The sequence below is a fragment of the Macaca fascicularis genome, chromosome 1 (genome assembly GCF_037993035.2).
Source record: "Macaca fascicularis isolate 582-1 chromosome 1, T2T-MFA8v1.1".
Classification (NCBI taxonomy): Eukaryota; Metazoa; Chordata; class Mammalia; order Primates; family Cercopithecidae; genus Macaca; species Macaca fascicularis.
Window position 1 is genome coordinate 73,474,399 of NC_088375.1, and position 26,465 is coordinate 73,500,863.

General features: G+C 39.7%; 1 protein-coding gene across 1 annotated transcript in view; it reads right to left on the bottom strand.

Annotated features, from left to right (window-relative positions):
* The window catches only part of USH2A (usherin), an 800,507-nt gene that overhangs the window by 38,419 nt on the left and 735,623 nt on the right, over positions 1–26,465 (bottom strand). The window contains exons 62-64 of the mRNA XM_005540847.5: positions 18,254–18,481; positions 12,170–13,686; positions 9,092–9,413 (exon numbers count right to left, since the gene is read on the bottom strand). Of these exons, the coding sequence (XP_005540904.3) occupies positions 9,092–9,413; positions 12,170–13,686; positions 18,254–18,481 (2,067 nt within the window). The remainder of the gene's footprint in view (positions 1–9,091; positions 9,414–12,169; positions 13,687–18,253; positions 18,482–26,465) is intronic.

The window sequence follows — 26,465 nt, forward strand, 5'->3', positions numbered from 1 at the left end:
GTTTTGCCGTCGCTCAGATCTTGCAAACATCAACAATTCCTAGTGATATTTTTATGGATACATTATTCATGGGCATCTTTATTTGTCTTATCAACTGTACTTTAAGTCCCTGAAGGGGAGAGTGCATGGATTTTAGCTTCCTACCTCAATCCTAGTAACTAGGTATACACTTTGAACATTGTAGGTGCCTAATAAGGACAGGTTATTAAATACTCAATTTACAGGATAAAGGAAAATAAGCAAAACACATCTCATCTTTTCCTAGATGTTTTTACAGGACCTAAGTTTCAGGTGATTTTGGGAGCCTTTGTTTTCACAGCCATCTGAAGAGCCATGAGGGCAGGCTGGAATTACACATTATCTACATTCAGTTGAAGAGCATTCTGTTGTGTTTCACATTTTATTTCCACCAACCAAGCTTCCAACACAGAGACAGGAAGATCAATATCAGCTTAAGTGAAATATAAATCTGAGTTGCATCTGCATGAGGGTGAGAATCAACCCATCTTCACATGGATATCTTGTCCCAAAGGCACCATAAATACTGCCAACAATAGAAGCTTTAGAATAAAGTCCTAAGGGTCACCATGGGAGATGGAAAAAGAACAAAAAGAACTAGAGCATGCTCCTGAATGTGCTCACACCGACAGGTAGAAATGATCTCTTGTGGGTATGAAAGGCTTGATGCGAAAAATGATCAGGCCCCAGGCCTAGTGGCAGACTTCAGTTTTCTACACATGGAAATGTCCCAGTGGCCTTCAGTCTAAGCTGTGCACTCAGGCCCTAAGGTTTTAGAATAAATACACTGCCTGAGTCAGACAATATCAATAAATCATTTAAAACCTTGAGCCGTGGGAGTTGGGGTGGGCATGGGGAGCTTAGTTCTTGTGGGAGAAATTAACCAGACAAAATCCTCCATGCTGGTCAGAAATACGTTAGTGAGATTAATACCTAATTAAATGCAAGTCCAAAACCAAACAGAAAACCTGCTCAATATGTTTTCTCTAAATGTGGTATAGAAAAGGCATGGGATAAGGGTGATAGCAATAGAAAACAGGCAATACAAAGCAAGTAGCTAATTGCAGAAAAGTAGAGTCAGAGTATCAGAATTTGGAATTTTAGTCATGGGTATGTGGGTAAATTACTGTTTTCCTGAGAAGAGAAATGGCAAGGACAGGGAAGGTTGAACAGCCTAGTGGAAGGAGTATCATACCTTTAGAGGCAACTGTCTTCCTGATTAGAGATTTTTACACTCTAACATTTTATTAATGACTTGTTGATATAGACAAAAGATATGTCTTAACCTGGCTTTTTTACGGTCTTGAATGGAAGTTTCTCCTTCTTTTAACTAGTGCGATCCTGGGGGGATCGGATGGGGGCATGGACCCACTAAGTAGCAGGCATCGTACTGGACACACAGATTTCTTAGTTCTCATAACACACCCATTTTTTTTTTTTTAATGAGAAAAGTGAAGTTATCAGAAATTAAGTATCTTTCTTGCACAAGCTATGTGATCTGCACTCAGCTTCTTCATTTGGAAAACAGGAAGGGTGTGAGCATCCAGTGTGAAAGGGCACAAGGATTGTCAATATCTCACAGCTGTGGAGTACTTTTTCCCCTAGTTGGTGTGTGTAGTGTACTAGGGCAGTTCTTGCTTCTGGCTGGAAGCATTTCCCACATACCTCACGCAGCCCTGCCTGTAGGAGGTGGGCCCTGTGACCGCACCTGCTCAATCATAGTCCTCTGTTCTTTTGGTTCACGGGAAGGCGGGTAGTCAATAGGATCAGTCAGAGTCCTGCACTTGGTTGACTTCTAGTCCTCTTTCCACTTTAAGGTGGATGGGCAATAATAATCATCATCATTATTGTTATATGGGTGAAGTGGTTTCTATGTATGAGGCACTGTTCCAAGAACATTCACATATTAACTCATTTAACCTCAAAGCAAGCCCATGAATCCAGTGCTATATCTATTCACATTTTGAAGATAAGAAAACTGATGCACAGAAAGGGCTTGAATCTGGGAGTATTAGTAGTGATTTCCTCAGATGCCTGGTGAGAGTGTGCAGAATGAAGCCAAATAGAGACGAGCTGAAATGGGGCAAGGAGGGAGAGAATGAATGAACCTTACAGCATTTGAGTCCTGCATCCTAGGTTTCCAGGGCCTGATGTTCATGTCTTTTCTTTGATTTCAACAGATTCCTTCAATGCCTTTTCCAGATGTGAGAGCAGAAACAATTCCCTTCTGTTTAACTTAGTTTACATTGGCTTTCTGTTACTTGTAGTGAAATAGTCATGATAACTTTTTGATAGTGTGGGTTTTCTCAGGAACATAAATGAGACTCATTGGTAGCTAACTAAAGAAAATTAGTTTATTATTTATTTACATTTATATTTTTTATATAGTTATAATTTTAAACAATATATTAGTAAATAAATATGTTAGGTTTCAATGAGAGACACAACTAAGGATATTTCCATATGTCCATCTTGTTGATGAATAACCATATATCCATTTATTGTCTGAAGCTGATCTCATACATTCCCTTGCATCAACACAACTTAAAGCTAACTACCATTAGAAAATTCTGTTGCTTTGGGTCAGAATTTACTTTGTCATGTTTTACAAACTGTAGATTACAAAAACCAATCAAGAGAAGATAAAGTTTGATTAGAATTTCTAAAAATTATATGTCCATAGCTTACCACTAGTCTGCCCATAGAATATAGAGCTGGAGGGTGCTTCCCTTTATAGATGAGTGCTATGAACTGACTGTTTTTGTCCCCTCCAAATACATATGTTGAAGGCTAATCTTTAATATGATGATATGGAGGCCTTTGGGAGGTTATTAGGTTGCATAGGATAGAGCCCTCATGATTGGGACTAGTGTTCTTACAAGAAGAGAAAGAGATGAGAGGGAGTCCCCCTACTCTTTTCTTTTCCCTCCTTTTCCTCTCCATCTCCTTCCATCTGTCATATGTGGATATAAGGAGAAGACCATTATCGGCAAGCCAGAAGGTGGGCCTCACCAGATACTGAATCTGCAGGTGCCTTGACCTTGGACTTCCCAGTCTCTAGAACTGTGGGAAATAAATGTTTGTTATTTAAGCCACCCAGTCTATGATATTCCATCATAGCAGGCCTAACTTGTATTATGAGGAAACACCCAAAGAGGTTAATGTGCTCAAGGATCCAGAATTACTGAGAGAAGGAGTAGAAGATGTTGGCCTGTCTCCCTCCCACTTCTAACTAATTGCCAACAATTTGGTAGCCTATGGTGGGGGCTGGTGAGGGGAAGGCCTCTACAGTACCCCTGGCAGTCTTCAGACAGCTGCCACTGGCAGTAACAGTGAGGATCCCCTTCTGTGTTTCCTCCATAGCCCTTCTTTCCATCTGCTTGTTTGGGGACAGTGTTGGTCGGTTAGAAAGCAGCAGACGGCCATTCTGCGTGGGTTCCTTTAGCATTAGCCCTAAGTTCAGACCCCATGCCATGAGTCACAGAGTTTCCTCTAAGGCTGACCTGCTGCTTCTCAGTCACCCAGTCACGAGGCACCAGAAGCCTTCAGAGACCCTGAGTGTGCGTGGGCGCTTACCGCAAAAATCTGTCAAAGTGAGGAAGTTTCAGGAAAACTAATTAAGCCACTGACAGCATGATTCAGTGAAATGGGGGGTGGTGGCGGGCCCTATCAAATCCATGGTGAGTCATTGCCTTAAGCAAGAGTATGAATATGAATGCACAGTTACTGAGAGCTATTCATTAGCCTCGGCTCACTCCCCAAAGGTAAAACCCAAAATGTCTTAACGGAGTAGAGTCACACCCAGGTCCCTCTTGAAGCCTGTGGGAAAAATATTGTCTTAATGTGCTGCTAAACCATTAAGAACTGCTCCACATAGAATGTGGAGGTTCACATTGCATGTATTAGAATAGCCCAATTTTGAAAGGGTTGAAGATAGAAATGACTATTGTCTTTAAAAAAGTCTTCTTGGATTTGTAAATGTTCTGTAGCACGAGCAAGCCTGTGATCTCTGTTTAAGGAAGAGGTCTGTGCAATGGAAGAATTTTATTTAGTACAGATGCATCTCATTTATGCATGGAACATACATTTACAGAGTTGTTTGAGAATTAGATTTTGATAAACTAAGTTGCATTCAAAATTCCCAGAGAACGTTTGCTTTCTAATGGAACCCTGCCCTGCACTCTGTAAAGCCACCAAGCCATTCTTGTGGAAAACAAGAAAAAAAAATCTTGCTAATTTTTTGATTCATATTTTAGATTTCACTGGCTTTATTAAAGCTAATCCTCCAGAGTGTTATCCTTTAGAATCCCAGAATTCTGGAAACTATGCTGAAATGACTCAAACTAGAAAAATCCCCTGTTTTAAATGATGGTGAACTTTACTCTTACCACCAAAGACCAGACCTCCCAAGTAACAATAACAAAAGCCAAATACAATCCATGAAGAAAATTAAATTATTTGAGTAGCTGAGACATGGACTTCATAGATAACATATTCTGTTCTCCTCTCTAGTTTCACGTAAAAACAATAGGACCTTTCTTTAGGAAAGCCAGGATAGACCAACGCCAATAGGCTGTCATCAATGATCATCATGTAAATTAGGCATTTGTGGAGAGATGGCTTCACTTATTTGGGCTATCTGTTTATGACAGTTTAGGCTAGTGATTCTCAACCCTGGCTGCACATGAGAATCACCTGGGAACCTTTTGAATCACACAGATGCCCGAATCCATCCCAAAATCAGAACTACAGGGGAGTGGGGCCTGGGTATCAGCAAGCACAATGTTGTGAAATTTCCCCAGGTGATTCTAACATGCTATCAAAGCTGAGAACCGCTGATTCAGAAAATCACCACTGGAAAATCAGGCTTAAGTAGCATAGCAGCAATGTCGCACCCTCTGAGGCAGTATTTCCAAAAAAAGTGGGTGGTGGACCATCCAGCCTGCTTATTAAAAATACAGGTTACTAGGCCGGGAGCGGTGGCTCATGCCTGTAATCCCAGCACTTTGGGAGGCTGAGGTGGGCAGATCATGAGGTCAGGAGATCGAGACCATCTTGGCTAACATGGTGAAACCCCGTCTCTACTAAACATACAAAAAACTAGCTGGGCATGGTGGCACGTGCCTGTAATCCCAGCTACTTGGGAGGGTGAGACAGGAGAATTGCATGAACGAGGGAGTCGGAGGTTGCAGTGAGCCGAGATCACACCACTGCACTCCAGTGTGGCCACAGAGCGGGATGCTGTCTCAAAAAAAAAAAAAAAAAAAAAAAGTACAGGTTGCTGGGGTCCCTTCCCATTCCACTCAGGAATCTGCCCTTTGAACAAACTCTTAGGTCCTCCACTTGTACTGTAAACAGTGGGGATGCTACCTTTAGGGCATTCCATATTGAAGTATTAGTGAACACTTACAAGGTCCTTGTGATATCACATGGATTTTGCTCAACTTCAAAGGAGCTAGTTACCAAGCTGGTTACAAGAACTGTGGTGAGGTGAGTGACATTTGCTGCTCATTTAATTTCCCTCTTTGGTTTTCTGCAGTGAGTAACTCTCCCACTCTCTGTAAGTATCCATTTCTCCAGATATTTCCTGACCCTCCTGCCCATTAAAACTCATCCATCACTTTGGGGGGCCGAGGTGGGTGGATCACGAAGTTAGGAGTTCAAGACAAGCCTGGCCAAGATGGTGAAACCCCGTCTCTACTAAAACTACAAAAAAAATTAGCCAGTTGTGTTGGCAGGCGCCTGCAATCCCAGCTACTCAGGAGGCTGAGGCAGAGAATTGCTTGAACCCGGGAGATGGAGGTTGTAGTGAGCCAAGATTGCGCCATTGCACTCCAGCCTGGGCGACAGAGCGAGACTGTGTCTCAAAATGAAGAAGACGACGGAAAAAAAAAAAAACTTATCCATGTGATACCCTCTTTTATCACTGGCCAACTGATGGAATGAGTTGATTTAGACTAGTGAAAACCGTCGGGTTCTTTTCACATAACTAAATTTTAACAACTGCCTTCAATGATTTAACTCAAAAACAGAAATGAGTACAATGATGTAACGTAGTATAGGAAGGTGGTGGGGAACCCCATCTGACCCTTGCAGGGCACACCATGTGGATGGCAACCTCCCCAACTATACATCCTCACGATCTTCTGATTAATCCTTCCACACTGCTAGAAAGTTTCTCAGTTCTTTGTTTCTATTCCCTGCAATCTACAATTACCTCAAAAACACACTCCTCTGCAGAAGGGTCAAATCACTGTCAGTTGCTGGGTGAGCAGATGTGTGTAGGACAACGAAGGTATTTTCAAAGGCAACTTGCAGATGAAGTAACCCTCAAGTGGATTTGAGAGCAATGCGAATTCATCACAAATACAAAATGCTCTTTTGTTAAAGAAAACTAAATTGTTTTAGTATATAACTTCCTAAATGACTTATGTAGGATTACTCAGGGTCCACATAGACTCAGTGTTTACATAGGCTAAATGAAACCAATATTTTCTGATCATTTATTTCAGCATTTAATCTATGCTTTTCAAAATATTATTTCCATAAGAACTGAGCCTTTGTGCTAAGCTAGATTTTGATTTTCTTTGTTTTCTATCCTTATGTTGTAACTACATGAGATTAGCTAATAAATACAAGTTGGAGATCAAAAACCAAATTAAATACTTTCATTTGAGTGAGATGAGTATGGAGGAGAAGTGCAACACAGAGCTGATAGTAACAGTTACAAAAGAAACCACACAGCCTAAGGTTCTTAACTTGCCTCTCCTCTGAAATGTGGGTCCCTTGGTTCTTGGTCATCCTTAGTACCTGATGAAAAATCTGACTAGAGACAAGACACATTCTTGGAGCTTTCCATTTCATAGAAAACTGGGATGGGGCCTGGTGCGGTGGCTCATGCCTGTAATCCCAGCACTTTGGAAGGTCAAGGCAGGCTGATCACTTGAGGTCAGGGGTTCAAGACCAGCCTGGCCAACATGGCAAAACCCTGTCTCTACTAAAAATACAAAATAAATTAGCCTGGTGTGGTGCTGCATGCTGTAATCTCAGCTACACTGGAGGCTGAGGCAGGAGAATCGTTTGAACCTGGCAGGCAGAGGTTGCAGTGAGTTGAGATCTCGCCACTGTACTCCAGCCTGGGTGACAGAGCGAGACTCCGTCTAAAACAAACAAACGAACAAAAAACTGGAATGAGACTTCTACAGATCATGTGACCAGAATTTAACCCAACGACACAACACAATACCAGAGAAAGTTTGTGTCTCTTATACGTGGGTCATTAAGTTGCGTCTAATTAGCGGCTGAAGATTTCATGCTGATTTCATCCAGCTCTCTCATGAAGGGTACCGTTTTTATTTGTAAGGGAGACTAGATAATTGATAACTTTGATAACGTGACACTTTTGAATAAAGGTAATGAGAAAAGAACAAAAGGGCAGGCACATAGGTTCTGGCTGTTTCTAACAGTGTTACGTTTCCGATGGTGGCATCAGTATTTGGTTCCTTTATGATGCAAACCAGTTCTTATCCTAAACCCTTGGGAGCCTGATGTGTTTTAAACTAATTTTGTTTTTACATTTTGAAATAGGATAAAATGTATATACTGTATATTTTGTAATATCCACCGCACGATCTTGTTAGCCATCTTATAATAAAGCAGTATTTTTGTAGCGAAACATATAAGTATTCATATTAAATGGGATAAATAAATACTGTAAATAGTCTCAAGTCTGTTTAGATTGGTTTTGTTGCCAAATGACTTGTGGCAAAGCAAGAAAATACTTTTAAGAGATTTTTAGATTTGGAATTGCAAAGAAGGGATTATGGATTTGTATCTGTGTATTTTTCCAAATCATTCAAGAATTTATTTGTATTTTCAAAACTTATTAATTCGGTAATTTGTCCCATATATTATTATCCTAAAATATTCTTTAAATGCTTAAAATGTTCCCCATATTCACTGTACTCATTGATTTGGTCACTATTTTTTTGGTGACTTATTAGTTTTATTATTTCATGTTATAATAAGCTTTTTAAGGCTCAGTTTTCTCTTTTAGAAAACTTCTGTTGGCATTGTGCCTGGCACTTAAGTGCTTACATCAATCAGTAAGCTTTCCTTGACTGCAAGCAAGAGGCACTGATTCTGACTTAAGCAGAGAATTTACTTGAGTATGTGGAATTAAAAGAATGGTTGCAGAACCGTGCTTGGAAATAGCAGGGAAAAGAAAACCTTTTAGATTGAGGTTAGGGATATTTTAACAGGACTTCTCATCTCCACCTTTTAAAATTCTGAGTCACTCTGCTGAAGATCAAGCCCCAGGCAAATCTGAGGGGCTGAGGGGCTCATGTGCCCACCACTTGGCTAGGAGACAGCCTGACACATTGATTGACACTCCCACCAAGCCTGAGCAAAAGGTGGGGGAAGCATTCTCCCACAGGCAATGAGGTTGTTATTACAAGAAGAATGCAAATGGACTCTGATGGCAAAACGAAACAAACCTAACAGAAGTCCTCCATGGAATTCACGATATTTTCTGAATAGTATTCTTAATTCTTGGCTTTTTAAGAATGCACAGTCTTATTTTTTTAGGCCATCCTTAGAGAAAACTTAACTAATCATCATGGGCAGGTTAGTTGCACTCCTCTAGACTTTTTTCAACATTCTGTATCTTTCTTGAGCACCAAGGCTAGAGACGTTTGCTATTTGATTTTATTTTGGTACAAGTGATGAATTATTTTCAAAGTGATCTTTTAACAAGGAGTATCTCCCACCAAGATAACACTGACAGAGGGAATCTTAATGGCAGAAACCACTTTATTAATAAGAAAAGGAAACTCACCTGGAATCCACATAGGAAAAACAACATATATAACATGGCTCAAAAACCAAGAAAATGAAAAAGGCAATGAACATGGTTTTTCCTCATTTACCAATTAAAAATTTTTAAGGAAATATTATTCTCCTTAAGTCCCACATTTCTTTAAGTGCCTTTTCAAATTGCACACCATTTTTACAGGCAGGTGCTGATGAGTGCACACAATCAACTCAAATTGTTGTAATACACATTTCTTACCTGATACTCATACTCTGTGAAAGGCAGTAGTTCGGAATCTATAAAAGAGGTTGAGCTTCCATTATAGATTAGGACTGGACTGGATTTTCCAGGCTGAGTTGCTATTTGTCTTCTGTATAATTCATAACACAAAACTTTTCCATTTGGCTGAAGCGGTCCTGTCCACAAAAGGGAAACAGTGGGCTGGAATCCTCCTGGAGCCATTCGTACCTCCAGATGTGGTGGGGGTTGCATCAGAGGTGCAATCTCAGGCGTCTGTATGAATGTCCAGTCACTTGATGCACATCCCAGGGTGGTGCATGCTTGAATTCGTATTTCATACCTTCAGGACATAAGGCAGAAATTAGTGATTTTCAGCAAAATAGATTTTCATGTGAAGAATCTTTAAAACACCAGGTCTTAAAAAAAAGACAAGCTTACATGTATTCTTATTCATAGCTAACTCTTAAGAATAACAAAGTTGAGAATGGCGTGAACCCGGGAGGCGGAGCTTGCAGGGAGCCGAAATTGTGCCATTGCACTCCAGCCCGGGCGACAGAGCAAGACTCCGTCTCAAAAAATATTTATATGTCCATGGAAATTTTTGAACTATTAAAATCCCCCTGGCTTTCTAAACTAAAGTTTCTTATCTGTTTGAAAGGGGTGAGTACAATTCTTCCCCTAAACAAGGATGTATGGAATAAATAACTCTCATGATTCTTTCCAGCATGAAAATTCTGGTACTCTTCAGAATTACTTAACATAGCAATGAAGAATGCAGACCTTGGAAAGTATGAAGCAGTTCTCGGCAGTCCTGGACTCCTCCTGCCTTTGCAGCTAGAGCTAAATGATCCCCCAGGAATGTTTCCAGGTCATGAAGGAACATCATGGAATTAAGGTCTCAGTGGTAATAAATCCCCTCACCTGATACCTAACATCTTAAAACAGGCTCCCTTACATGACACAAAGACCTTGTGGGGCCAAAGTTAACCCAACTACACACCAGATTATCAATCATGAAGACACCTTATCACCATCCAGTTAAACTCAACTAATCAATTATGTTTTGCCTCATAGCTGGTCTCTACTACTTGAAAAGGTCTATTTACATAGCAAGGACTTCTCCTTTCCAACAAAATGAATTTTTGTAAGTATTTAGTGCCTATGGCTGCAAATGGGCACTTTTTACTCTATTCCCAACCACCATTGATTTTATGACACCTTCAATTTTCCCTCAGGTACCCAGCTATCTTCTTTCTACCTTTATTCCTTTTAGTTCTAGCCTTTTCCTCTTTTATTTTCTACCTCCCCTCTTTGCTCTTTGAATCACTGCTTTCTGTTCTTTTACTTGCTCTTTCTCTTTCGGGTTTTTGCTTTCTTAATTACACCTTTTTCCCTTTGTGACTTATTTTATTCCCACTTTCTTCTCCTCCTCCCCTGGTTCTTCTCTCATGTCCATCTCCACCATGGCAGGGCTACCAGTTTATTGGTGATCAAATCCATAGCTGTGTATGGTAGATCTGACTTCTAAGCAATTCTGTGAGGTCAATTTTGATTTCCCACATGAAGATTATTCATTTTCTGGGTTATCTGTGGTAGTTTTTAAATTTTGGGCCGGATTCCTTCTGCTAATTAGGACATTCCCAGGCTATTTCTTCTTACTGACTAGCTGGGGGTGCTGAAAGGAGGACACACACATTTGCAATATTCAGTGAACATTAATCCACTAAAAACAAAAACAAAAACCACACATGAACTCCAACTTCATATAGAAGTGATACTCTGTTTTATGTCAATGTCACTTATAGATTCAGTTAGAGTGGATAATGAAGAGATTTCTCTCACATTCTTAAATAGCCTTGCAATTTATCAGATAAGTTAAACTTTTTTTTTTCCAGCCTGGAAAAGGCATTGCTTTCATGCCTGGACAAACTGCTTCACCTCTAGAAGACTTTTCGAATAAGAGTTTCAAAAGGGAGCAAGTTGATATGATTTTTGAAAGTTGGAGGTACAGTCAAGTAAAGAGGAAGCCAGTCTAGAATGTCCAGCTCTGCAACTATAGTGGGCCTTTTTTATGCCCTGAATCAGTGTAAGGTAATATAAAAGCCAACTCACATAGCATGTGGATTAGCTGTGGAGAATACCTGAGGAAGTTTTAATTACTCTTTAATGTTTAATAGACCCTAAATAATTGTCATGAGTAGATGCATAAGACCATGAATGTTTCATTTAAACAGCACTATATATCAGAGGTAATTATAGGAGGATCTAATCTACACATCACTAGATTACAATAATAGCTGAATTTTACCTATGGTAGTTGGAAATCAACACTCTTTCAGCCTTTAATTTTTTAAGTGATTCTGTTCATTTTACTAAATTTTAAGCATAAAATATCTTTTATTACCCTTCTATCTGGGGATGTAAGTTACTTAAAATGTGATGGGGAAAACTGCCAAACAATTATTTAAGCAATGGGCAAGATTCTTTTGTGTGCAGAACAACGCACTTCCATGCATGTCACAGAGTCCAGATAGGACCGCTAGGAAAATATGAGCTAGCAAAGTGGCACTGTCCTGAGAAACCATAAGAAAGTAGAATCAGAGAAGCCTTATTATTCCTGAAAGAAGCGCTGGATTTGATAAGAAGACTCTTCACAAAACAAATTTTGTTTTAGTCTAACTCTGGCTGGTAATTGTGCTCATTGATTGGCATCTTTTAACCTTAAAATAATACATCATTTTCTTCACAGTCCAGTCAGATGACCCTATCGGGGCTGTCAGAACTGTCCAGGGGCCTGCATATTTCCCGGGGGACTAGCCTCATCTCTCTCCTACTTATTTCAGATACCAGGATGCATTGCAAACCTTTCTGAAACACTGGCTCTCAAAATATCACCTGCAAGAATTCTGCTCTCTGGAGGTTATGCAAGCAGGTTTTGCTTGGATGAGGATGTGCTTTGTCTACTGTGCATGTTTAGGTGGATGGAGGTTGGGGACACCATGCTTCCCATTTTCAGAGTCTTCATTAGAACTGACCAAGGGCTCAGAAATAGAAAGGTCAGTGGCACACTCAGAAAACCGAGACATGACTACCTACCTGTGAAATGGCTTCAGCTGCTTTACTATATATGACTGTGTACCAAAAGAATTATGAGTTGTGTTTATGTGTATGATTTTAGTTTCTCTTTGAAACAGTTCACGGATGAAGAGGGTATAGTTGATGATATCGCCATTTGTTCTCACTGGAGGGTCCCAATTCACTAAGATCTCCTGAGGACCCCTGGCTTGCAATCTTGGAGGTTCCATCCCTGAGGGTGCTGAGGGGTTGGTTCGATCTTTGGCAAGAGGACTCAAAATGCCCCCTTGGCTGTTGTTGGCAGTTACTGTGTAGCCATACTCCACACCTGGGGTGAGAGTAAAATCGTGATAGCGTGTTTCCAAGCCTGTATACACAATGGTTCCATCCCTCCTAAGTTCATAACTTCTGATCTGGCCATTTGGGTTTCTTGGAGGTTTCCAGGTGATTTCTATCGATTCTGAGCCTGTGACTTGCAATGTTGGAGAGTCCATGTTCTCTGGCAGGGCCTCCATTGTCCAGGCAGATTTTGACACACTAGCTGTGCAACCTCCATTCGTGCAGGCTACAAGGGAGAAGTTATACTGAGTGTAAGGCTGCAGGTGGGAAACCAGTAGGCACAGGCCCTGGCCAGCAAGGGACTCCTCATTATCATATCTAACTAAATATTTAGTGATCTTTCCATTTTTCACTGTGGGCGGTGACCAACATACATTTATTTGTGTGGCGCTGATGGTCCAAAGATCTGGAGGGCTGACTCCTGATGGAGCAGCCTCCAGAGTTGTGATGCTGGTGGGTTTGCTGGTGGAGCAGCCTCCACTCGTGCAGGCTTGGAGTGCATAGCTATAGGTGGAAAAAGGAAGAAGCTCTTCATCAGTGTAATTGAAAGTCACAGCATCAAAGCTAAAAGGATAGAGCGTTTCATTCCTTTGAAGCCTATAGGACTGGATAATACCATTAGACTGTTCTGGTGGGATCCAGGAAATCAGCAGTTTTTGGGGATTCATAGAAACATAGGATATCACAGGTGGAGAGAGACCTTCTGGAGGTGCTTGCAACGTCCTTACCACATTCCAAGGGCTACAGGTATGCCCGGCTGAATTCCAAGTGTAGATTTTATATTCACACTGCGTCCATGGTTGCAAACCAGTGTCATTATACATAAATGTATTCCTTTCAGTGTTATATTCTGTGAAAACAATTTTCTCATCCGCCTGGATTGTCTGATTTCCCCAAGCTTTTCCCTCGAAGCATCTGCGAATCACTTCATAGCGAGTTATTTTTCCATTTGGGTTAACAGGCTCAGACCAGTTCAGCTCAACGCTGGTGGACTTCACAGAGTGGACAGTAGGAGCCAGCTGAGAGTCTGGAGGGGCTTCATCTGTCCACAGAGGCTGGGGCGCCGAGTGTGCACAGCCTGCTCTGGTGCAGGCCTCCAGGGTCAGTGTGTAGAGAGTGAAAGGATCCAGGCGGCGGAAGAGAAACTGACGATTCAAACCAGAGTACTCCAGGAGCCCGTCACTGAAGATGTTGTATGTCTACAGAAGGACAGAAGCAAAAGGGATAACCTGCAGCATACAATTTCTTTGTGTAGTTGTTTAGTCCCTTTTTAACCTTTACCCCCTTATTCGTTATTTTGATGGCCCTAATTTAGAAGAAGAGTTCTGATATTAGTTGGGAAAGTGTGATTTTTTTTTCAGTTAATATAAGGCCCACAGAGAGACAATGTTTTTCTTTGCCTTTTTTTCCTCAGTTTGGGCAATATGTAAGCATTTATTTCAAAACTAAGGGCTATTGAACCCGATTCTTTGACTTAAATGATACGAGGTTTCTCCTACTTGCATTTTTTTTTTAAAGTAGAGAATAGTGTTCAAATCTCCTGTTTTATAGATATGAACTGCTTCTGATCTCACACTGACTAGAGTAAGTAGGGTCTACCTTCCACGGCATTTGCTGGGAAATAGAATTACAGTGCTTAATCATTTGTTGTTACAGAGTGCGAGGGCTGAAAGAGAGAGAGAAAGAGTGTGTGTGTGTGTTTGTGTGTGTGTGTTTAGGCACACAGACACCTATATATTATACATAAGTACAAATATCCATACATATATGTGTCTGTACATATATACATATATACAGATCTTTATGACTAGGAGATGGAAAAAAACACCCTGTTTTCTCTTGCAGGCCATGGCAGAATTGATTGCTTCTTTGGGGGCAAAGTATTCTTTTGTTCTGGAAAAAACATCTGAGTGCTTATTATGCTGTACAAATGTAGAGCAAGTTTTCATCCCTGTATTATTCATCTTTTTTTTGAAAGATGGGAGGTAAGTTAATCTGAATGCAGGTGTTTTTGAACAGTGATTTTCCAACCTTTTCCTGCTCCAACAAGCCTGAGAGAGATGACACCTTCCTAGTGATGACTCCCTATCATGGTGACTCTCAAGAGGGGACAGAACACATTCTACAGCCCTTGGAAGGCACACCCTTGAAACATTCCCAGGAGTGGTTCTTGGGCAAGCTTGATTTAGACTAAATTGTTAATATACTCCATTTTTTCTCTAAGATTACATAGCCTAGATGTTTGGAAATCTCTTTATGTTGGAATGTTGTATGTTGGTGTGATTTTCTGGTTGGGGACCCAGGGCAAGACGACCCCCATGAGGGAAGGGGACGGCCATAGCTTCTGAAGGGAGCGTAGGTTCCATAACTAGCTTGCAGCCTCTGTGACTCCCTAGCACCCCTTGCTGCCCCTGATATTCACCTGGTAAGCCTCTACCTAGTGTAAAATTTAGCTTTCCCTCTATGCTCAAGTTCTGAAATGGGTTTGTAGAAAAACACCCAAACATTTTTACCGGTCTCACGTTAAACTTTTAACCATACATTTTAAATAGGTGATTACCAATTTGTAATCCTATTTTATTCCCTCATGCTTTTGCTCTGTCATTTTCCCAGGTGATTATTTCATATTTCCTCCTTTCCCCTAACTGCCAACACCCTCCTCCTTCCCTCACTGTTGATTGATTGTTGACATAACCACATAGTTCACTGAAAATAGAAGCAGTTAGAGAAGAATGCTTCCATGTTATATATTCTGACCATTGCATCCATGTGAATCTAGACTTACGTGATTTGCCTTTCCTTCTTTTGCTGTGAATGAAATATCTCTGTCCTTATTAAAGGCCACCTGAGCACTGTATCCCATCCCTTCCTCCCTCCCCATGACTTCACTACTGCCGTTATTCTCATTATCTCCTACGTCACCAGTTTATCTCCCTCTACTGGTTATTTCCATTCTGTTTAAATGTACTCTAGTATTTTTCAATGATTTTACATAAAACTTCCCCATCCCACAGTCTCCATCTATTGCTCCATTTCTCTGCTTTTCTTTTCATCTAAATGGCTTTAATGAGTTGTCCTAATTTCCTCCCTTACCATTCTCTCCTCAACCAGCCATGCCAATCAGGTTTCCCATTCTACTGCTTACTATCCTTGTCAAGATCACAGTGACCTCCTCATTCCTATACTTAGGGTGGCTTCTCTGCCCTCACTTTGCTTGTGCTCTCAGCAGCATTTTGGCATATTTTCTCTTCTCTTTTTGGACACTCCACTCATGTACTTTTCCTTCTAGCCTAATTCCCTCTTATCAGTCTTTGCTGGCTCTCTTTCCTCCTCTTGACCTCCATATTTATGCCTCAGGCCTTGATCCCAGACTCACAACAGGTTGAGTTACATTCTCTCCATAGCTGACCTCCTCTGGCACCATGGGTTTAAAGGACATCCACTTGCTAACGGATTCTGAATATTTATCCCAGCAAATAACTCTCTCAGGAGTTTTAGACTTGTACTTCACACTATCTGCTTGCCCCTTCAAACTTGTTTGTCTTCCTGTCTCCGCTTCCTCATCAATAGCCCAAAGCCTAAACCCAAAAGTCATCCTAAAGCACTCTCTTTCCTTCACGTCTCTCATTCAGCTCATTAACACGTTTTGTCATCTCTATCTTCTGTATTTATCTTCAATTCACCTATAGTGCATGACTTCACAACTGCTACTCTAATTTGAGCCACCTTCAATTCTACCTTGAAATCTTCAACAGTTCTCAAACTCCATTGGTCCTTGTATAGTCCATTTTCCACAGGGTAGCCAGAGTGATTTTTAAAAACATATTTGATCATGTTATTCCTTTGCTTAAAGCATTCAGGAATTTTTCATTGCACTTGGAACAAATTCTAAACTCTTTACCACAGTCTACAAGGTTGGGTACAATCTATCTCCTACCAGTCCCTCCAACCTCTTCTAGTGCCATCTTTCTTTCCCCCAAATACTTCATAAACACTAGCTTTCTTCTCTTTCCTTGAATACACCAAGTTCATTCCTGGCTTCAGGCCTTGCATTTGCTGTTCATTTAGTCTGGAACATTTTGCCCCCATATCTTCACATGACTAACTCTGTCTTGTCATTCAGGACTCAGCTCAAATGTCAACTTGATTCAAATGATATTCCATTCTAAAATAGCCTGAGCAAGCCTAATTACATTATTCTATTTAATTTTCTTTATAGCATTCATTGCTCTCTGTAATTCCCTTGCTTATTTATTTACTAGCTTATTGTTTGCTTTTCTGTACCCCCACCATTCATATACTCTGCCACATTTATTCACACACAAACATACACACATGCACGTGCACTCACACATGGTCTGTAACATCAGGGAACTTGACTGTCTCGTTCACTCTTGAATAAGTATATGGCACTTGGTAGAAGTATTTCACCAAATATTTGCTTAATATTTGGTGAAAAGTAAATAAAGATCCAAGGAGTCAATATTCTTATTGTCAATCACGCCAGGAAGAGGCAGATGCTGTCGTGGCTCCAAATACCCACAAGGAGAAGTGCTTTGAGGGAAGGAGCTTTCTTTTCTGATGGGTGCCTTGGGGCCGTGATTTGGATTTTAAGGTCATGAATCCTAAGGCTCAAGCCTCTTGCCCCAGGGGGGAGAAGTCTGGCTTCTGTCCACATGTAGGCAGGCTGGTGGGAAGCAGCTTGCTACTGCTACTTGCAGCAGGCCTTGAAGCTAGGCAGAGAGGCAGCCCACAGAGAGGCCCACAGGATGGACCTGGGCCTGTGAGCTCTAGTTACAGTTCTTAGTTATTGCTGCACGTAATTTCCTGCTGTCATCCCTCTCTTATGGTTTTCAGGGAGGCTTTATTAAAAGTAACAGCTTAGTCTCAACCCTGTGATGTGGAATTAATGTGGGAGTCTTTGCCACTTGGAGAAGGAGTGGCAAACAAAAGGGTGGTGTATCTATAGCAACTGCAGGCTGGGGGGCTCTGCAGTCCCAGCCTGCAGAAGGTAGTTTATGAGGGCCTAAGAGATGGACCAGGGCCAGGAGAGACTGGAGGTAAAGGCAGTAGCATGAACTAACAGGTATATCTGCCACCATCCTTGGGAAGGAACATCAGAGAGGTAGATGAGGGCTGGCTTTTGTGTGGCTGAAGGTTCAAATCATCAAAGTGCAGGCTGTTCATGAAAATACAGTCTCCCCTGCACTCACGGGCTGGCGGAGCTTGAGATATGTATATGACATTTATAACACTGTTTCTCATGGCTACATACAGAAGTTGGAAAGTTAGCAGACACCTATGGCTTGCTTGGTGAGCTCTGTTTGAAGCATAAATTAGGCAAGTCTTAAGCAAATAACTGGATAGGATAATTCAGGAGGCCGTAAGAACATAGTCATTTAGAGTTCCGTTCCGATGTGAGTTCCTGGCTTCAAATCCCAACTCAATTTCTCACAGTGTAGGCTTGGGTCGTTATTTAGCCTGCATATGCCTCATGAGGTTTAGTGGTACCCACCTAGCAGGGTTGATGTGAGGATTAAATGAGATAATCCATGGAGAGCATTTAGCCCAGTGTTGGGTTCACAGGAAGCATCATACATCTGAGCTAGTTTTCTCTGATCTATGATTAAGTGCCTGGAGGAGCTATCAAGAGGAATTAAACAGGCTGCGAAGGGAGTTTTCCCACAGTGACCTGATGGCATGTCAGGGCTCATCTATTTATCTGGAGAACACCAAACATAATTTCTTACACAGGGTAGACATTACCTTAATCACACCATTGGTTCTCATAGGCTCTGACCACTGTAGTAGCAATGCCCGGCCATTCTCTTTCTGTTCTACTATAAAGTTTCTCAGTCCACTTGGGGAAGATTCTAAGGTTTGAATCAGAGTCCAGGGGCTTAAAATTTCTCCTGCATGGTTTGCAGCCACAACACCAATGAGATATGTTGTGAATGGTTCTAATCCGAACAGGTGGGCTTGATGGCTTGTTCCCTGTAAGAAAATTAACAAGGTAAGTTGTTTTTGTTTTTTGTTTTTTGAAACTGACAATACTGCTGGAAAGTCATTCTCTGAACCTCATGGCCAAAGCACATAGGCAACAGCAGTGCAAACACTATGGCAGAGTTTTGAATTATCATTAAGAAAATGATGCATTTTTTCTTGTTTTTGTTGACACCTTGACTATATTACCCAATGTTGTATGATTTCAGACACTCAGAAAGTGGATCAGATAGGATCCTTGATTTTTCAGTGCTTGCAACCCAAAGCATGTGATATATAAACATTAAAAAAAAAACAAAAAAAAAACCATGATGCTTCAGATCAGTGCTGCATCCACCTCAAAATGGAAATCAGTGGTATCAAGTTGCATGTCAGAGACTGGGATAATTGCCTGCCAGGTTAATATTAAGGGTTTGGAGAGCTAATCTGAACACCCCTAATTTCCAAATCCCCAACACTATCTGTTTGTGCACAAGACTCTCCATCTTCCTAGTCTCCCTCTCTCATTCTCTTGGCATGTATGTATATCTTATGAATTCAATAAAACAAATAAACACAAGAAAAAAATAACAAGCCAATTCAACTATACATGTACAAACACCCTTAGAGAAGTCTATTATTATTATAGATATAAAAATATTTTCATTTGTTAAAAGCACCATAAGTAAAACTATGAAACCTACCAAAGTAATTGTTAGCTAGGCTTGGAGAATTTGGTCTTTGAACAAGGAGGAGGATGAATATAAGGTGGAGTAGTGAAAGTTATTTCTGAAAGTAGGTACCCAAGAACATCAGAAAAAATTATATGTAAGAAAATCATCCTTAATTTGGGGAACTCCAAATATCAGTTTGGATAAAATCTAAAACAAGATAACAAAATAAAACAGAATTGTTTTCCAAACAAAGCGGTTAGACAAAAACAAAACAATGTAGAAATAGGTTTTGGTGCTGTTTTCTGACATTATTGGCTATACATTTTAACTGTGTTATTTCTTGTTATGTGTTAAACATAGGCAGAGAAAATACAATTTCCCTCACATATCAAAAACTTGTAAAGTCAATTTTCCTATTTCAATAAGTCCCATTATGATATTACATGCTAACCTCTTGAAATCTTTTAATATTTAAACATTTGCTGAGCAACCAGACTCTGAAACAAATTTTACAGAAATACTAATTTCTCTTTTTTAAAATATTAAAAGTTGGATCATAAATATTTAAAAAGTTATTTCTCCACAACATTGGATTGGCCTTTTAGATAAATATAGCACAGAACTAGAGTGACCATAATGAATATTAAATCTGAAGATGCTACAAGTCCCGATTACAAACATTCTTTTCTGATAAATGATTCCTTTTCTGTGGAAATAAGGCAAACATGGACAAGATTAATAATGCAAAAAAGAATAATTCTTTGTTCAGAATATTCAGTAATAGATGCCAAAAAAGCATACGCTCCAAAGCAAATAGTAATCACCTCTAACAGATTATATATAAAAAAGGTGGGCTGCTGGGGGACATTTTTTCATAAGCTTTTGTCATAAGAAACATGAAAAGCATGTGGGCTATAAAGCAAAAACATATGTATATTGTCAATAGCTGCACCTGCTCAATTACAGTTTATTTCAGAGCTGAGAATTCCATTCAGCCCCTAGATGGCAATACTATCAAACACTTTTGGTAACATGAGTACTTAATGATTAACAACTGGCATTCAGTCATCCAACACACTCCAGGCAACCATTAAAAAAATAACAAAACTGATTTCTGATTTCATTATATAATCTTTTAATAAACATTTATGGCTCAGATCCTTGAAAACAGAAGTAATGCAAAATGCCCTAGCTTCAAAATCTCCACCATCTAATATAGAAATATGGCCCGTAGGTTGCAAGTTGCAGTTCATGCATGCCTGGCACAGAAAAAGTTTAGGGGTATACTCCTACAAAGGGTCATTACGACAGTTATTTTGCTTAACCTGGTCTATATGTATCTTATAAAAAAAGAGAGAAAGAACCACATGTTGAGATGTAAAAAAGAATTTCTGTATCATGAAATTATACTGAGGACAAGTTCTCCTTTTACATTATTTATTTATTTATTTAATTTATTATTATTATTGTTATTATTTTGGTTCTTTTGCCTAGGCTGGAGTGTAGTGGCATGATCACGGCTCGGTGCAGCCTTGAACTCCTGGGTTCAAATGATTCTCCTGCCTCAGCTTCTGAAGTAGCTGTGACTACAGGCATGTATCACCATGTGGCTAATTAAAATAAATCTTCCCTACCTTCCTTTCCTTCCCTCCTTCCTTCCTTCCTTCCTTCCTTCCTTCCTTCCTTCCTTCCTTCCTTCCTTCCTTCCTTCCTCCTTTCCTTCCTTCCTTTCTTTTTCTTTCTTTCTTCTTTCTCTCTCTCTCTCTCTCTCTCTCTCTCTCTCTCTCTCTCTCTCTCTCCCCCTCCCTCCCTATTTTCTTTTTTTTTCTTTTCATAGGGATTGGGTATTACTATGTTGCCCAGGTTGGTCTCCAACTTTCGAGCTCAAGTCATCCTTCTGCCTTGGCTGCCCAAAAATGCTGGGATTACAGGTGTGAGCCATTGCATCTGGCTAATTTGTTATTCCTGAAGAGTTTTATATATATATATATACACACACACATATAATATATATAGTACACACATATATATACACACTTATATACACACACACATAACAAATATAGACTACTTAAATAGATCTAAATAATAGACATAGTTTTTGTCAATGTTTAGTAAAAGCTATATTAAAAAATGAGAAAACATAAAAATGGCAAGACAATCCTTGCCAATTTATTCTTTGACATTTTAGGAAATAATTTATATTATTCTCCCTGAATGAATTTCCAACATCAAAGTTCACAATTTAGAATCCTGCTGCAAAATTTGGATGCAGTTCACTCTGTGGATTGGGTTGGCTCTCATTTACGTACTCGGTTGTTATTGTTCTTAAATTCAGGATATTTGCTTGAGCACTGTGGATCTCAGATGTTTTGGATTCAGTTCCTTCCTTTGGAGATGTAGCATTCTGTCTCACTGACTAGGAAATGTCATCACTAAAGACGATTTTCCTCCCTTTCACTCCTTTGCTTCACCTTTCTTCTGTTCCTTCCTTTCTCTTTCCTCTTATTCACCCTTTCCATCTTCTTTCATTCCTTTTCCTCTATAGAGATTATCTTAATTCAATACTCTTACTTCTTCCCCTTCATTGCCATTATTTTGCTCCTTCCTTCCTTTCACTCTTCCTAATGATTTATTTGAGCTACATTTTTTTGTTGTCCCTGACGTCTGGCCTGCCACCTTGCACTTGCTTTCATTTTGTCTTTGTTCATTCTATGTCCATATCCATATTGTACATAATTCTACAAACTCATCAACTACTTTTGTTAGGCAGCAGATGAAGAAGATGACGCAACAATTTTACTAGGAATAATCCATTCTTTGCAATCTAATGTCTTCAATGGGATTCAGCCTCTTTTTTTCTTCTTTAACTTTATATGCATGAAGGTCAGAGTTTGGATACAAATCAGTGCCTCATTTTATGAGACACATAGACAAGACTCTCTGGAACACTCTGTCAGTTGATGTTCTGCTGGCAATTTGAACTATATTTTAACCTCTCGACTCAGCTCCTGGGGACATATGAAACTACTTGGAGTCTTCAGCCATCTGACAATTTTACACCATCTCCTCTGATTATTTTTGACGACTTGAAGTGCCCCAAAGGTGGCCATGGGGTCAATAGGTTTATGTAGGTTGAAAATGATCAAAAATTACCATTGATCTGTAGCTGTCAATAAAAGACTGTGAGGGGATACTCCCTGCACAAATGTTTAAAGCATAAAGCTTCCCAACTTAGTCATCTTTGAGTCTATTGATCTGATGATCCAGCAATTTCCAGAGCTTTCCCTCTGGTCTTTGTGGTGCATTTTCACTAAGCTCCCTTACCGTAGCCCTTAGGAATCTTTTTACCCTGCTCCCACTAATGAACCAAAACAATGATGTATAGGCACTGTGTGTTCATCAACAGAGTATTATGTGTGCATATTATATTTTGGAAAGGGTTAATCTTCCTGGTCACCATCAACTTCATTCTAAGCCAGTGGGATTTCTTCTGCCTTTGTCTTTCATTTATGATTCTCCTTATCCTGGGCTCCTTATCCTCAAATGGATTAGTTTTGGCTTCTGCATCCCAACCAAGTCATGGGGTTCCCTTGCCTCCTTAGTTATCATGAATACCAAGAACCAGAAAATAAGTCACATCAAAAATTCACCTTTTTGCACAAAGAGAACTTCAGAGGAATCTAGATTTAAGTATATTAACCTTTGTATTCTTAAGTTGAACTGCCCAGATCCTTTATCATAAATTGTATTTTACCTGTCTTAATGATAAGGAATGATTGTACCTGAGACCTAGAGTTTCTGATTTAGATTACAAGTAAAATGTGAGAAGCAGTTCAAGCTCCCATTAACTGTTATCTAAAAGTCATGACTTTGGATACAGTATATCCAGGCAATTGGATGACTTTTATGTGTTGTAATGCTGACAAATCAACATGCAATATTTTTCTAGATTTCTGAAAGCCAGATAATTTGAGGCGTGGATTCTGCAGGACTATTTTTCCTCTCCATTTATAAAGTTAACCTTTAAGTTCCCCAAAAGTTGATCAACATATTTATATCTAATACTATTTTGCAAAATTCAAATCAGTTTCTTTTCTTTCTTTCTTTTTTTTTTTTTTTTTTTTTTGAGATGAAGTTTCACTCTTGTAGCCCAGGCTGGAATGCAAGGAATACAATAGCGCAATTTCAGCTCACTGCAACCTCCGCCTCCTGGGTTCAAGCGATTCTCATGCTTCAGTCTCCCAAGTAGCTGGGATGACAGGTGCCTGCCACCATGCCCAGCTAATTTTTGTTTTAGTAGAGATGGGGTTTCGCCATCTTAGCCAGACTGGTCTTGAACTTTGGATTTCAGTGATCCACCCACCATGGCCTCCCAAAGTCCTGGGGCCTCCCAAAGTCCATGGCCTCCCAAAGTCCAGGCATGAGTCACAGCCCCTGGCCATCAAATCAGTCTTGATACAGAAATTACTTTTTTTTTTTTTTTTTTAACCAAGCATTAGGCAAATATCAAACTTGAATACTTATCCATGGTTCACTAGGCATGAGACTTCCAAGTCTGCAAAATATAAACATTGTCAGAACATTTTCATGAATTTTACCTGCACATTTCCTTTACCAGTGCCATCTTCACCTAAATATATCTAAGGTTGTGAGACAAAAAAGGCATTTATTTTGACAGCACTCACATATATGCAGAGTTGCTCTGGAATCAAAGATCAACTCACAATACAAGAAAGGTAGAACAAAATACCCTTTAGGATGATGGCCTATTGTTTAGTGTTCAGGCCTATTGTTTTAGTGTGTATGTGTAAGGCGGCATCACCAAGTGGGATGACGCAGCTGCCAAAATGCTCAGTGCAAACATTTAGCATTGTTTCTCAGCAGCTGGTTTACTTCTTTAAAACTTTTTTGAGCATCTTTTATGCAAAAGACTCTATAAAATTGCAATGGAAAATATAAGATGGGTAACACAGACTCTTGACTCTGAGGAACTTATAATCTAATAGAGCAAATCAATAATGTATATACATACACACAATTCAGTGTGGCAGTGCTATAATGAGTGCCAGAGAAATACTAAGGAGATACTTGTAATGCAGAAGAAAGGGGGTGAGGACTTGGGGAAGACTTAATTGAGATGTGGTACTTGATCCAGACCAGGAAAGATGTAGAGTTTGAGTAGATGAAAATAGATGAAGAATTAGAAGAAGGAACAGAAGAAAGTTCTGGAGATACTTGGGTGGCAGTTCAACATAGCAGAAGTGTAATGGTTGCAGGGGAATAGTGGGGATTGTGGCTGTAAAGGGGATTGTGATAAGACTGAAGAGGGCTGTGAATGTCACCCTAAAGTTTCTGAACTGCATTTGTTAGGAAACAATAAGTAACATTAGGCAAAACATTGAAGAACTAATTATGTGTGAAGAGCTCTACAATGCAATTTGAAGGAATAATGGAAGAACTTTTAAATTTCACCCTATCATGGTGTAAGATCATGGTCAGTGACTAATGAAATAATAAATCTGCCAGGAATTAATTAATTAACTCACTTAATTATTATTCAGCCAATAAGTATAGATTGCCATTTGCACAAGGTAATAGGAAAGTATTTTCTTAGAAAAAAGATTTAAAATTTTCTTTGTGGAATGTTAGCCCTATTTCAAAATCTGTAATTATCCTTTAGACACAAGGATTTTTCTTTTGATTTCAATTGAGGCAGGGAGCATAACAACTGAATGGCGTTAAAACCAATTTTCCTGTTTTCTGTCCTGACCCACTATCAGAACCACGCGTTCCTAAAGTGTGTTTTCTCTTGATACTGGGTACATGTTTGAGTGGAACCCTCTACACCCTTGTCCCAGCCCCTTGTACATGTCAAACAGTGATGAGGCAGCTGGAAATGTTAAAGATACTATTGACAACTGGGTAACAATGAGGCCAACTCAAATGTACTCATAAGTGTTAAAGCATTCCTAGCTCTGGGTTCTAGCTACTAGCTAATGCTGTGGCCTAATGGATTAGGCAGGGGCCAATTGTTATAACAATTGTAAATTTCAAACTTAAAATGTTCAGCTTGGAGGATTCACGTATTAACACTGGGGATCACTTTAATGCTTTTACTCCAACTACTCTCTACACTCAGAAAAGAAGAATGATATGTGAAAAGAGAGAAGGCTTTTTTTTTTCTCTCTCTCTCTTTAGAATACATCATTCATTTTGTAACAGAGGGGTCAACTCAAAAAGAAGACTCAATTCACAGACATTTTCTTTATAGACAAATCGGCTGTATCAATTTAAACTATAAAGCAAAAACTAGAGTTATTGCAAAATGAACAATGATGCTTCAGTTATCATAAAAACATTGGGGGGAAAATGGTTTTAAAATGCTTCATTTTTCAAAGGAGAAGAGGAAAAAAATTAAATTTGTGATAATTAAATTTTAAAGTGGCAAATCAGTCACACTAAATATTAAAAAGCAGTACTTCTGATCTATCAAAATTAAAAATGTGCATACACTGTGACCCAGCAATTTCACTCTGATAAGCTATTCTATGGAAATAGTAGCAAAACTGTACTAAAACTCATATAAAAATTTTCATTTGGGCCATAGCTTTATATTTATTTAAGTCTTGATTAAACACACATGTATTGAGAACTTCTTATACACTAGGCATGCTCCTAATCTCTGAGGATACAATAGAAAGCATGGGAGGCAAAGTCATTACCTTCCTGAGTTTTATATTATAAAGGAGGACAAATGGGCAATACATAAACAGAGAGAGAGAGAGATATCAAGACAGAGAGAGAGAATTGGAGATTGTGGTAAATTATGAAGGGAATAGGTAGAGTGGTGCACTAATTAGTGTTTGGGCTTAGGTGGTGGGGAAGAGTGAATGAAATTCTTGATTTAACAAGGGCAGGTAAGAAAGGTCCTTGAGGAAGTTACATTTAGGCAAGAGAGCAGAAAAACACCAGCTGTGTGAAGTATCAGGGGAGAAATTTTTGGGCAAGAGCAAGAGCAGAAGAGAAACTCTAAGATGGGAACAGACTTGGTGTTTTTGTTGACAGAAAGGAGCTAGTGTGACCAAGCCAGGTGGGGGAGAGGAGAATGGCCCAGGAGAAGGTCAAAGAGATGAGCAGGAGCTAGATGGTATAAATCCTGGAGGCCAAGGTAAAGAGTTCAAGTCTGATTCCCATTTCAGTGGAAAACTATCGAAGGCCCATAAGCAAGGGTGTGACACAATTTAGGTTTTAAATAAATCATTCTGACTGATGTGTGAAGAATATATGGAGGCCATTGCATTTGTCTACTTGAGCTGCTA